Here is a 12,746-nt window from a genome sequence, read left to right on the forward strand (position 1 = left end):
AGCCACCCACACCTAAAATGGCAATGGAATGACCCATTCCCCCTTTGAAATGGGAAAATGATGGCCAGCAAATGCCAATATGGGGGTCACCTAAAACCTGCATTAACAGTGAGCATGAACAATTAATACTGAGAAGTAGACACAGTGTAGTTGAAACTCAGTGACACACTGCAATTCAAATGAGTGGTATGAGGAGGAGAGAATACTGTATCAGTACTTGCAACCAAGCCTTTCAAATATCTTTCATTTAGCACAAAATTTATCCAAACACAGAACTCTTTTATTGTATATTAACATGTCAAGCAGTTTAGAGCTGGCATAAAGGCCACAGAAAACACTAACTACATTAACAAAATCTTTAACAAACTCTATCATATATGTTCTTTTTAGGTGATGTTGAATGGAGTGAGAAGACAGCAGTGCAGGACTGGATGCAAAGAAAAGGCAGTAGCAGTAACTCTGAGATATGTTGCTTTAAATATTTTTTATATCTCTCCTGAAACAATCTACCAAAATAAAAACTGATGGCCTGGTTCCGGCACTTCAAAAACATCATGTTAGTGCACTTTGAATCATTACTAGATGGGAAATGGTAAAAAGAAATAAAGTATTAAAGCACCCTACGCCTTTTTTACTTCCATCAAAAGACCATCTGGTTTAATTTCTAAAAATATTTATCAGGTGGCTAGCCCATGAAATTCAATAAAAGCTTCTTTCTTTGCAATATCAATTCAAGACCTAATAGCAAGGTACTTTATTACAGGAACATTTTATTATCTAGGTTTTACAATCAGCTAGAATGAATAAAGATTCAGTTTAATATTAAAGTAAACAGGGCAACTTTATTATCTCAATTATCATTTTATGTCCTTTCTCTATTGGCTGCATTGTCTGATGGTTCAATAAAGCCCATCATTCTGTTTTTTCCTAATATTGCAAGGAAAAGAGAACTTTATCTTTCTATCATTGCTCTAGAAAGAGCTTGTTCTTCGGCCAAATCATCTCTGAAGTCAGTAGAATGCCATTTGGCCTCTAAACTAGATGCTGAAAAAAAGAGCAGGGAGGGAACACAGAATAAAAATGCGTGGAGAATGAATTTAAAATGCATATGTGAAAGGGAACTGCAAAATGACAGATTAAAGTACATCCAACATCTGTTATTGTATAGTCAAAACAGATTGTTTCACTTCTTCCTTTTGATCAGTCATGATCATTTATGCTTCCATTTGCCTTTTTATTGTATTCTTGGTACTTGTGAAGCTGCTCCATGAAGCCAGGATTTGGACAAGCAGCAGGCCTTGCATTTTTCACCAGAGAAAAGGCTCTAGCAAAACTGAGTCCTTCTGAATTCATTAGAAAACCGATGACTATTGCTGCTGCACGAGAGACTCCTGCATTACAGTGAACCAGTACCACACCATCCTACAAGAAACAAATGAAACACATAGTTGAGATACTCATTAAGTAGATATTAACAAGTATTGGAAACTTAACATGAAATCTATTAACATTTATTAAAAGCTCCTTACTGATTCCAAAACAAAAACATATACACATATAAGTAACTCCAAACAAAGATAGAGAGCCCCAACTTAAATATTTGTCTAAGCAAAGCCACTTCATAATTACAAAATACTTCAGACCTAACTATACTAATGTCTTAGAACTAATTACCGGACCCCATTCCTTTGTCCCTTTCAAGACCTTGCTGCATCTCCCTTACATAAAATCCAAATCAAAGACATCTGGGATACTAAGATATTGGGTGCCAACTTAAAAATAGATTTTATTTGCAATACAGAGAGGAACTTGACTATATCTTGTAACCAGATTAAAAACACAGTGATGCAGCAAGCTGTTAGACAGAGGCAGGTATTAGAACATCCCATAGTTTCAGTCATGTTTCTTGTGTACTGTGGAGTTCTTCCGTGAAGGTTTTGGGTAAGCAGGATCATGCATAGGAACAGAAAAATCAGCAAAGTTACAGTGTGACTTGCAACAAATCTCTACCTCCCTATCACACTGCTCATACAACTGTATCAGTTGGTACAACTATGGTCCCTTAGGTAGGGACTAAGGTGCAAAACCCAGTACTACCAACTTTCTTTAAATTCACAGATGTTCTCCTGGTGGTTAAATTCAGACTCATCTTGAATTATATACAAAATTAATACTTTTACCCTACTTAAATATTTCCTGAACCACTTTTGAAGCAATTCCATGACACTTTAAAAAGACACTGCAAGTTTTGTTAAAATATAATGGGCATGAGTTAACAATCGTTAAGATCTAGTGTAGGTTAGGTCACATTTGCAATGCCCAGGCTTTGTGAGGCTGTCATGTTTGTTTGTCAGACTATGACCTGGCAAAGGCTCACTACAAACTGTCTGCTAGCATCTCCATACTCTGAATAAAGATACTGAAACACAACACAAAATGTGCTCAGATATTTGAGGCTAAAGAAATATATTCTAGATGCAGTCAGCTTTGCCTGCCCTTAACATGCACAAATTACTCAATGTACATTTTACCCAGAGGAAAAAAAGATCTTGTAGCTGACAGGGTTCCTTTACAGGAACTTTATGATTTATGTTACAGACCTTGAAGTTCCAATCATCTGGTGTATTAATATACACACAGCAGAAAATGGTTCCTGCTCCAAAGATCTTACAGTTTAAACAATAAGACAAAGAAGTATGAAATGAAGTATTATACTTGTTGAAGAAATGCTAAGCTAAGACTAGAATGACTTGCTCAAGTTAACACAAGATTGTGGCAGAGCTAGGATCTGAATCTAAGCTTCTGAATCCCAGCACAATGAATCACAATTTCACTCTTTCTTGCAATGCAAATCACATCCCCTTTGCATTGTTTGCTGGATGTTACAATCTCTCTTCCCTTTCTCACATTCTTGGGGGCATGTTTCCTGATCGCACACTGCAACAGAGTGGAAAGCAGATTTATGTATGTATTTCAATTCATTGCAGAAGTGCCACTGGCAAACTATAAGTCCGCTGCTTCCTTAGTAAGAATAATATGACATTAAAAAATTACATTTATGTCACTGCTAATGAAGCAAGTGCTCAAGCTTATCCACTATAGATCTGGGGTAGTTTTTGCTGATTTAATGGGAGTTATTTTAGACATAACCTACTGTAAGTGAGATCAATATCTAGCAGTGGCACTGAAAGTTAAAAATCATCATTGAAAGTGATTCATTTTTTTCTTTGTTCAGTTCATGCTTTATTTTGCCATTTCATGTTTCTCTCAAGTTTTCTTTTATGACTGCTCTGTTGTACACTGCCAAAAATTATATAATGATATCAATGGAATAGAACTGAAAACTACTGAACATGAATGAACAAGGGCAACAACATTATACCAGTTACCACTGAGCACATTTAGCCTTCCTTGCTAATCCCTGTTGCTTTTTTATACAAAGATGAATTTGGCACATAATTCCTATTAATTTTGCATTAGATATGGATACAGAATAAAAGCAAGAAATAGACTGCAGATATTAAATTTATCTCTACTTATTAAGAACTCCCTATTCTGATTCTCATAGCCCAACCTTATTCTACCTAGGAATTGTTTATCGACTTACAAGAACCTGCAAGATTCAAGACCAGGTTTTCCTGGAATTTTTATATGGGGAAAAGTATAATGTCCTTCCACCAAAAGGAAAGAGTAGTTATGTAGTGATTACACAGTCGTCAAAAGACCTCACTGAGAAGAAGCGTAAAGCTTTAGATGAAGAACCAGGGGCTAACATAGTTTCTTTGGGATCCACTTTACTTTGCAGTGGTGCCAGGGCTTTTGCTTTAAGTAGGAGAAAGGCAGCGATATGGAGAGATGTTCATGAATGAGCTAAGAGTTCTTTGCAGAACCTGGAAAGGCAAGATTTTAGAAGCTTTGTGATTAGATATTAAACAAACAAACAAAAACTATCCCTCATTCATAGCAATATGATTTGATGTGGGTCACCTAACACGCTGTAGTAAATCTGTCTATCTATTTGAAGTCTGGAAGAAGAGGTGAGCTCTGATCATTATCAGAATTTGTACCATGGTGTCTACAGACTCGCGTGGTTTTAGTTTTAGAAAACTCCATTCTGTTATGAGTACCAACTGTCAGTAACTTAAGGAACAGTGCAGGCTTTACTTGCATTCTCTAAGTGCTCTCATACTCCTTCTGTTAACCATGTTTTAGTAATAATTTCCTATATATCATGCTTTCTCTCACCAGCAATCCTCTCTCCCTCCCCTACCTTAGGAAATGAAACTATCTCTTTGTAACTACTTACATACAAAAGCACTACAAATTCATTATACAACTTATCATAAGCTTTTTCTAACTCTATCTTGACAAAGCAAATAGGAGGATTCAGAACCATCCAGCCATCCCACTTTCCACACACTACTATCACATGCTTCATGAACTGCTCCTTGAGGACATCTTTTCTATCAATTATGTGATCTTTTGTCCAACTCTTCCATTACAAAGCTATTAATATTGCTGTAAAAGTTTTCAGGAAAACTTCTTTGCTTACAGAATAGTAACTAGAACATAAACACCAGAGGCAGAGCAGCAGCACAATTGCAGTTATGAATGGCAAGTCTCATTTAGAAATTAAGTGGAAACCGTAACTAGAAACCTTAAGAAGGTCATTCAGTGACAATGTGTATCACATAGCTTGTAAATGATGTATGAGAGAAGGAAAGAACACTGTGTGACACAAAGAAAGCTGGGACAAGATTATCTTCTTTTATCCCAAACTATGTAAATAATGAATATGGTAGATATGGTGGAATAATGCCCAATAAGGTTTGTGTGTCAAGTCATAGTGTTTATACCAAAGCAAAGGTTGTTATGAAAATACAGTAAGTCTGAATTTTACAAATAGGAGTCAGAGATGATCTTGGTCATATATAGGGCTGCCAAGCAACCCCAAAAGCAGTCCCTTCACCCCATTTCCTATGTCCCATCTTTTTCAGGATTTTATTAGCAGTTAAAATCACTGTTTGGCTCCAAGACTACAAAGAGTTCTCTGATAGTCTTTGTACATAACTGTATGTGGTTTCATAGTTGAATGTGTTGCGTCTTCAGTGGACAGTCAAGGAAAAGCACAAGGATGGTGGATGGCAGCTGACAAACCGCAGAGACCTATATAGGCCTTACTCATCTTCCTGCTATGTTTTCTTCTAATTCAAAATAACCTCTCTGATGGATTTTTTCCTTTTCCCTCTGTCAGATATGGTAACTTATATGGGATTTCTTTATCTAAAGGCACACACCACTCCAGCTTTGTTAAAGAAACATGTCTCTATAACATGCAAGTCAGTCATTCTAAAAAAAGTAATACTGACAGGGAATGGGGATTAATAGCAGGGTCATGTTTTGAGGAATGCTTAGAAATTGCTTGAATTCTCTACTTGAAATGAAAAAAGCAATGACAAAGGTACTCATTTGGTACCATACTTTCTTTTTTGTTTTAGATTTTAAATAGGGTAATAAATAATCTAAACAGGATAACTAGTAGCATTAATTATTCATATACTGTACCTGGATCTTGGCTTTCTCAATAAACTCAAAACATTCTGGGAAGTAGGAGGTGATATCAGTTTCTGGGAGATCCAGAATAGAAATGCTCTTGTATATAAAGTCATCGAGGAAGGCATTTTGAACTCCGTATGCCACATTTAGAACATGAGTAACCTAAGTCAAAAAAAAAAAAAAAAAAAAAGGAATTTTCTGAAGACTGCAAGCAAATGAGCAGTAACAAAGGTAGATTATTCATTAGACATACCTAGATTGTAACTCAAACAACTGCACTGTTCAGTTTTATATACATATCCTGTCTACGGTGTGTTTTCTTCCAAGCAAAGTTTTACTGAGTGTTAAAATATATTGTGCTGTATTTCACTTTTCTTCTTTTTTATTAAAACAAACTGGCAATTATCATTAGGGCAATGAAGGTATTTCAAGTAGGTAACTTTATATCTACTGAAGCTACTTTGAGTCATACCTTTCTTTTATTTAATGTCTGATCACCAGGTAGGTACTCAAAATCTATTTCAGTTTACAAGCAGGAAGCATTGAATTCATCACTGCAGTCTAAACAACTCTGGATGGAACAATTTCCGTTTTACAGTACAAAGACATAGTACCCAACAGAAAAAGAAGAATAAATATTAATTTGTCAGATATAGGGAGAAACTGATTAGCTACACTGAATTTGACAGAGAGCTAAAGTATTGCAGAGAAGTGCCAAGAAATTTAAAGTGACCATAAATACCATAGCATTCAAGGATGAATGTTAATGCCCCAAAATTTAGTGTGACACTGAGATCTGCTATCTGAGCATACTCACTGGCACCAACCCAGTCAGACAACCTGGTCAATGAGCTTTAAACCTCCTGCTACAAATCATGTGATTGAAGAGCTCTTTTATTTCCCCCTCTCATCACAAATGAGAGGAAATGAAACGATCTGTACTCACCCAAACATGCAGACTGAAGTAAGGATTTTAAACAGAAAAGGGAGTTGTCAGTGTACAGATGGAAAATAAAAGAGAAACCAATGGGAATGACAGCATAGATCACCCCCTAATCCCCCAAATTTCAAAGCTTGCCCTAACCCATCACAGTAATGTTCTTTCTACTGACTTACCAGTAAAGTTTATTGGAGCACAAGAATTTCAGAGTAAACTATACTTGCACTTGGCAGAAAAGAGCAAATCTGGCTTCCTGCCATCTTTGCTCTGTTCAAGGTATGGTAAAGTCATGGATTATTTTAATTTACGTCGAAGTGACATTTAGATGGCAATGGATGCCAGGTCAGTGCATGCCCTGTCCTGCAGAAGCACAATGGTCTGAAGGCCATATCACCTCATTACCCTAACAGAGAAGAGTAAAAAGATGGATGTTCAGGACAGACTTAAAGTTATTGTTTTGTTTTTCTCCTTTTAACAATTTCCATAAAAGCAAGTAGGCTTGATTCTGCTAAGCATCTGAACACGTATGGCAAGGCCAGAATCTATTCTATAAATAGCGCTAAACAATCTTGAGTCTTGCAGCAAAGCATTTCAACTTCTTGTGAAACTCACATGCATCCATCCATCTGTGAATGGAGCTGCTACAGGAGTTATTGGTAGCAGCCTTTTAAAAGTATAATTTTAGTATTATTATTGTCCTTAAAGTTACCCGAGAATATATATTTTTAAGACTTTTCCAACTTAAAAAAAAATACACTAACAAGCACTATGTGAGATACGTTTTTATCGCTACGTAGTGCTACCTTATACTTCTTCATTGTCTCCAAATCATGAGCAGCATCCTGCGACCCTGGAAAGAGAGTGAGCTTGTTATCACGTGAATTATCACTTCGCATCACGTAGTATCACACCGTCAAGAAGCCCACAGCAGTCAGTAACGGTCACTTCCGAAAGTCCCGAGACCTTTCTCCCTGGAGCCCATTGAATGTAACGAGTGCAGTAAATTATTTACTGCCTGCGATTAACCGCAACTGTACGGCCAGGGGCGAAGCACAGATCTTCCCGCGGGCCTCGCCGGCGGCCCCGCGCCCGACTCACCCAGCAGCAGCCAGGGCCGAACGACGCCGACCTGCAGGTCGGAGCTGAGGTCCGGCACGTAGCCGCAGCCGCCGCCATCGCCGGGCCCCGTCTCCTCCACCACCTGCACGCAGGCACCGCGCCACGTCTCGATGATCCTCTTCCCCGTCAGCGTCGTCACCCTGGTGCACTGCTTCCGCAGGTTCGCCCTGGAGAAGCTTCGGATCTCCTCTCCGAGCGAGTGCATGGCACCGGCAGCAGCCGCTCCGCCGCCCCCCGGCCCCAACGGCAACGGCAACGGCAGCGCCCGCGCGGCGGCGGCGGCGGCGGCGGCGCGCGCCTCGCTTCGGTTCGCCGCGCCGCGCCTCCCCTCGCCTTCCTCAGCCCGCTGCTCCGGGCGCCCGCCCATTGGCCCGGCGCGCGCCGCCTCCCATTGGCTGCGGGGCTCTCGGGGGCGCGCGGGGCGCCGGCGCCTCCCCGCGGCGTCGCTGAGGGAGCGGTAACGGCCTCCCCGCCGGGCGGGCGCGGGCGGGGCGGCAGCGCTGGGCTGCGCCAGCCGCCGTCGTCGTGGTCGTGGTCGTGAGCCGCGAGCCGCGAGCCGCGAGCCGCGAGCCGCGAGCCGCGGGAGGGTGGGACGGGGCCGGCCGCTCGGGCGGGCCTGCCTGATTGTGACTGTGAGTTTCTCCATGGAAGCGTGGGGAAAATGTTACAAACAATTACATAGAAAATATTAGAATGTAAAATCACTTTTCTCCCGGCCTACTGGGCCAGTAACCAAAAAGTAATCAGAATCAGCTTCTTCATTTACCAAAGAGACAAAATAAAGGCAGGCAGGGTACCGCTGTCCTTTCCCTTCTGTTTGTTCCCAAGACACTTCATGGCCATACATTGCAGGTATTCTATATAGCCTATAGAGTACTATTTGTAGTGTTATCCCTGTAGTAAAAAGGAATGTTCAGAGCGAAATCTTTGTTTATTATAAAGGTAAATGGGAATACTGTTAACTTGTACCACAAATACATTTCAGTTAAAAAAAAAAATCTCCATATCGATTCACAGAATAAAGATGCATTTCTACAGTACTTCCCCTCTGATGGTAAAATATCCTTAAAACGTGAGCTGAGAGGATACAGTGACTCTGAAAAGTCTGCGATTATAGCAGCACTGCTCTAGAATATGCCTTATAACGGACTTCTGCCCCATGCGAATGAGGCATATTGTTGCCTGAGAGTTTGCAAGACTAAGCTGTAATAGACCCTGTGTAAGATCCTGGTGATTAAATATTAATAATACAAATACATTTTCTTCTTTAACCTCTGAAGAAGAGTCTCTATTATGTGTGGACACAGAAAAGCGGCTGATTCCATAGTAGTAGATTTATCTGCCAGGAATGTTTATCATTGTTATAACTACCTTAAACAGCAGGGGTCACTACTAGACATAAAATCTGTGCTATGTTATCAATCTGAATATACTGCAGACGTTTATAAATAATTAGTATAGTATTAATTAATCTGTCTGTATCATGAGCACTAGATCTGGCTTGACTATTCACAAACACTATTTTTTGTCATGCAGGTTGCTGTCAAGTTGTTCATACTTTCCTTTACAAGATAGAAGAGAAGATGATTGGTGAGATTAGAGTTTAAAACTGGGATCTCAGTTCACACATGAACACTCTTCTCTTGCATGCTTTGCTGAATATAGAAGACTCCTCAAAAGATACAGCAGGAGCTGAACACTCTCTGCTTCATTGGTAGAACGCATTTATGGTATTGCCAAATCTTTAGTTTGTGAATAAGCTAGTGCATATGCTGCAGAGCTTTAAGCATTCTTTAAGCTCATGGTCCTCTTACTTTGTCTGTGTCAAGAAATTCAGCAGAGTGTGTTCTAGCAGATTTGGTATAAAGTAAGAAACATATAATGTAGGCATGAATTGCCAAAGAAAACAGCTTGTACACAGTCAGAAAATCCATATGACAATATGTCATCTCTCTGTTGTTTTCCTTTCCTTCCACTACTCGTTTAGGCCCAGGTTATACTGCCCTTACTCATCGATGTAAAAGAGCCAGTTTCTGTCAAAGAAATGATAATCAGACATTCCAGATAGCTGACTTTAAGAAACCAGCCTTGCATTCTGAAGAATGAGGATGGTAGATGGTTGAACTTCGTTATAAAATGCACTGAAAATTGAGGGTTGATTGCTTATGTCAATAACTTAACTGAAGAGGAGAATCAAACCCTGCTTAATGTGCTAATAATGTTACATTTCAAACTGAAATAACCAGATGACTTTGAGGACTGGAGTAAAAGAAATGGGGCGAAATTCAAAATATTGTTAGTTAATATCTTAACTAACCATACAGGCCTCTGTTGCAATCTGGAAGTTTATTAGCTGCAGATAACTGAGAGGGAGAAGAACCTGTGTGCACCAGTTGGTCACAGAATGATTATGAATCATGAATGGAACGTGGTGATGAGAAAGGAAAACGTGACCCTAGGATGTGTCAGGAGGCATTTAAAGTAGAGGGAAATAATAATAATGCTATCATATAAGGATCTAATAATCCTTTTCTGGAATGCATTGTATCTGGGGCTGACCTTATTCAAGAAAGATGCTCTCATATTGAAAGAAGTGCAAAGAACAGCTTAAAGCTTAAACTGCTGTATCTTCATTAGACATTCAACAAAGCACTCAGTAGTACTTGGTCTCAGTGTGGAGGACTGGCTCACTTTCATGCAGTTTGTATCCTGGACACTTTAGGACAGGCAGCTTGTGCCCACACTGCACTTCAGCAGGAGTAGCCCCTACACACAGTATCTGTTCCACCACCATTTGTGCTGCCACACACACAAGCACTTCTAGCAATGACTTATCTGCCTCCTACACTCCAGAATGGTGTGCCCACATGATGCGAAGGCCCATACCTGATGCAGATTCTCAGTCTCAAACTTTGCAAAGCTATAAAGATATGATACCTGCTCCTGCTGCCATTATTATTGCTGGAAAAGCTGGCAGCTTGGAGTCATGAGCTCAGGATCATTCCTACCCTAAGCAACAAGGCAAGGTGGCACATGGGAGAATGGCTAGGGAATGACATTCCAAAAAAAAAAAAAAAATCATATTTCCCTTCAGAGACATTGGCTTTGGAACATGTCTATACCCCAACACCATTTCCCCCGTAGTTTTGGCTGAGAGAGACAACCATTCATTTGTTCTCACCCATTTGATTTAATCCTTCAGACTTGGCATAACCAGCAGTGGATCTACATCTGGTAGGCATGAAAAGAATATTCTGGAAGAAAACCAGAGTCCCAGCAAAGTGTGAGTGAGATCTGTGGAGAAAGACTTAGCCTCTTCTCCAGCCCCCCTGTGTCCCATATCCTGAAATGAGGGTGTGGATGTGCACCCTCTTTTATCCGAGTATCCAGTAACATATCTGGAAAATCTGACTTAAGTGGATTGATGACTGGGAAGTGAATAGTATGTGAACTTAAAAAGCTATTGAAGCGTAGACAAAAGTCTAAAAGGGCATTGTGTGGGGAAGAATGAATTTGTAGCAAAGCCTCTTCTGGAGCAGGATATGGTGAGGAGTGAAAAGCACGCAAGGATTGTCAGTTTTGTGTGCTGAGATCACTACTTCACCAAGGTAAGCCATATAGGCATAAGAAACTGTAATTTTGCCAGTTCTTATGGTTGTTTCTAGGATCACATGGAGAAAGGATAAAGGCAGAGGCAGATCAGTAAGTACACATCACTTTAAAAGTTTGCCATAGTAGTCTGTCCAAATAAGGAAAGTGATGGGAAGCAGGACCATGTTGAAGGCTATGTACAGGCCTGGAGTTACCAGGACGTTCCTGCGCACACCTATTGCTGCAGATATTCATACTGTCATCTGGTTGTCAGTGAGCCCAGCTTCAATGTAAGCTGTTACTTTGTTTCTGCGTTTTTTGCCTGTGCCAGCTTGTAACACATTAGAAGCACTAAACCCAGTTGGCTAAACAATCTGTAGTTACTCTTGTCTGGGAATAGGATGAGGCCAGAAGTGGTGGGAGTCTTCTGGAAATTTCTTTGTGCTTTGATTCTACGTATTTGTGGTGCCTATTTACTGCTGCAGAAGGTTTCCAGTTGTAGCAGGTAGTATATATCCTAAGTACACGTACATATTCCTTCTTCCAATACTCTTCCAAATCCAATGACTTTCAATACCAATCAAAACATCCATTAAAGCTGTGCTCCTGACATATGCTAGATCATTCTTGATCAGCTGTATCTACCTAGTGTTTCTTCAAATTAAAGCTGCGGGTGGGTGTTAATCAAGCCCAAAAAGAGAGCCACTTCTTCAAGCCTTTGAGTAAGTTTGTAGCCTCAGAGGCTGAGCTGGTGATCTGACTCTGGCAATGATGTATGAAAGCCCAGTGCCCACTGCAAAAGACTGTAAACAATCAGATGCCTAGGGGTTGCTCCTAAGAACGTTGGTAAGTCTGTGAACCTACTCCAAGCACTAGCTCCTATCCCTAGCCTCAGGGTAGGCAGCCTTCTTTTTTTATTATTATTTTTATTTTGTGTATTCAAGCAGCATTGTTTGCTGATACTTAAAAAGTTAGCCTGACCCAGTGTCATGGATGAGTGATGTTTCTACTGGGGTATCTCCTCATATTGCTGCAGGGAAAGTCTCCCAGAAGCAAAGCCGTGCATATGGGCATGGCCTTATGAACACTTATCAGAGCATTTCTCTCTGCACTCACCACACCTTGTGAGCAATCCATGCAAATGAGTGGGCTGATTCACTGATCAAAAGATACGTATTTTTATAGTGTGTCACTGACAGTGGTGAATATGAGCACTGGAGAATAGAGCAGACTGCAAAGCCAAAGTGTTTGATAACCACCATAAGGAGTATCCTTATGGACTCCTTAGGGACTTGTTGATGTGAGGAAGATCTGGCACAACTCATGTCTGTATTACAAAAGTAGAATCTGGAGCACATCATGGACTCCTCTGCCATTTGCACTCGGGTTTTTCCTCTCAAGAAGCTCTTTGACTTGCTCCAGTGCAGAGTCATGTGTGAGCTGAAATAAATAGATAATGTGCATATGTAGTGTGGATGAACCTTGGTGTAAAACAGGGTGGGTCAGTTCAATAGTAGAGACACAGCTAAAATTAATCAGG

The 12,746-nt window shown here is 40.3% G+C and overlaps 1 protein-coding gene across 1 annotated transcript; it reads right to left on the bottom strand.

Moving 5' to 3' along the window:
- Positions 1-258: 258 nt before the first annotated feature.
- On the bottom strand, positions 259-7,948 carry DUSP19 (dual specificity phosphatase 19). Its single transcript, XM_013960495.2, has 4 exons — positions 7,595-7,948; positions 7,300-7,346; positions 5,566-5,718; positions 259-1,422 (listed from the first exon to the last, which is right to left on the bottom strand). Exons 1-4 carry the CDS (start codon positions 7,818-7,820, stop codon positions 1,201-1,203), a joined length of 648 nt encoding a protein of 215 aa, XP_013815949.2. The 5' UTR covers positions 7,821-7,948; the 3' UTR covers positions 259-1,200.
- Between the last annotated feature and the right edge of the window lie 4,798 nt (positions 7,949-12,746).

Source organism: Apteryx mantelli, chromosome 6 (assembly GCF_036417845.1).
Source record: "Apteryx mantelli isolate bAptMan1 chromosome 6, bAptMan1.hap1, whole genome shotgun sequence".
NCBI classification, from domain to species: Eukaryota; Metazoa; Chordata; class Aves; order Apterygiformes; family Apterygidae; genus Apteryx; species Apteryx mantelli.

What these genes read in the sequence shown, in the direction of transcription:
- DUSP19 (XM_013960495.2), bottom strand. Translation starts at nt 7,820, where the DNA reads ATGCACTCGCTCGGAGAGGAGATCCGAAGCTTCTCCAGGGCGAACCTG. An exon ending in AGACAATGAAGAAGTATAAG is followed by an intron (nt 5,719 to 7,299) that starts GTAGCACTACGT and finishes TTTTTGACTTAG; the next exon opens with GTTACTCATGTTCTAAATGT. An exon ending in TTGAGAAAGCCAAGATCCAG is followed by an intron (nt 1,423 to 5,565) that starts GTACAGTATATG and finishes TGTTTCTTGTAG; the next exon opens with GATGGTGTGGTACTGGTTCA.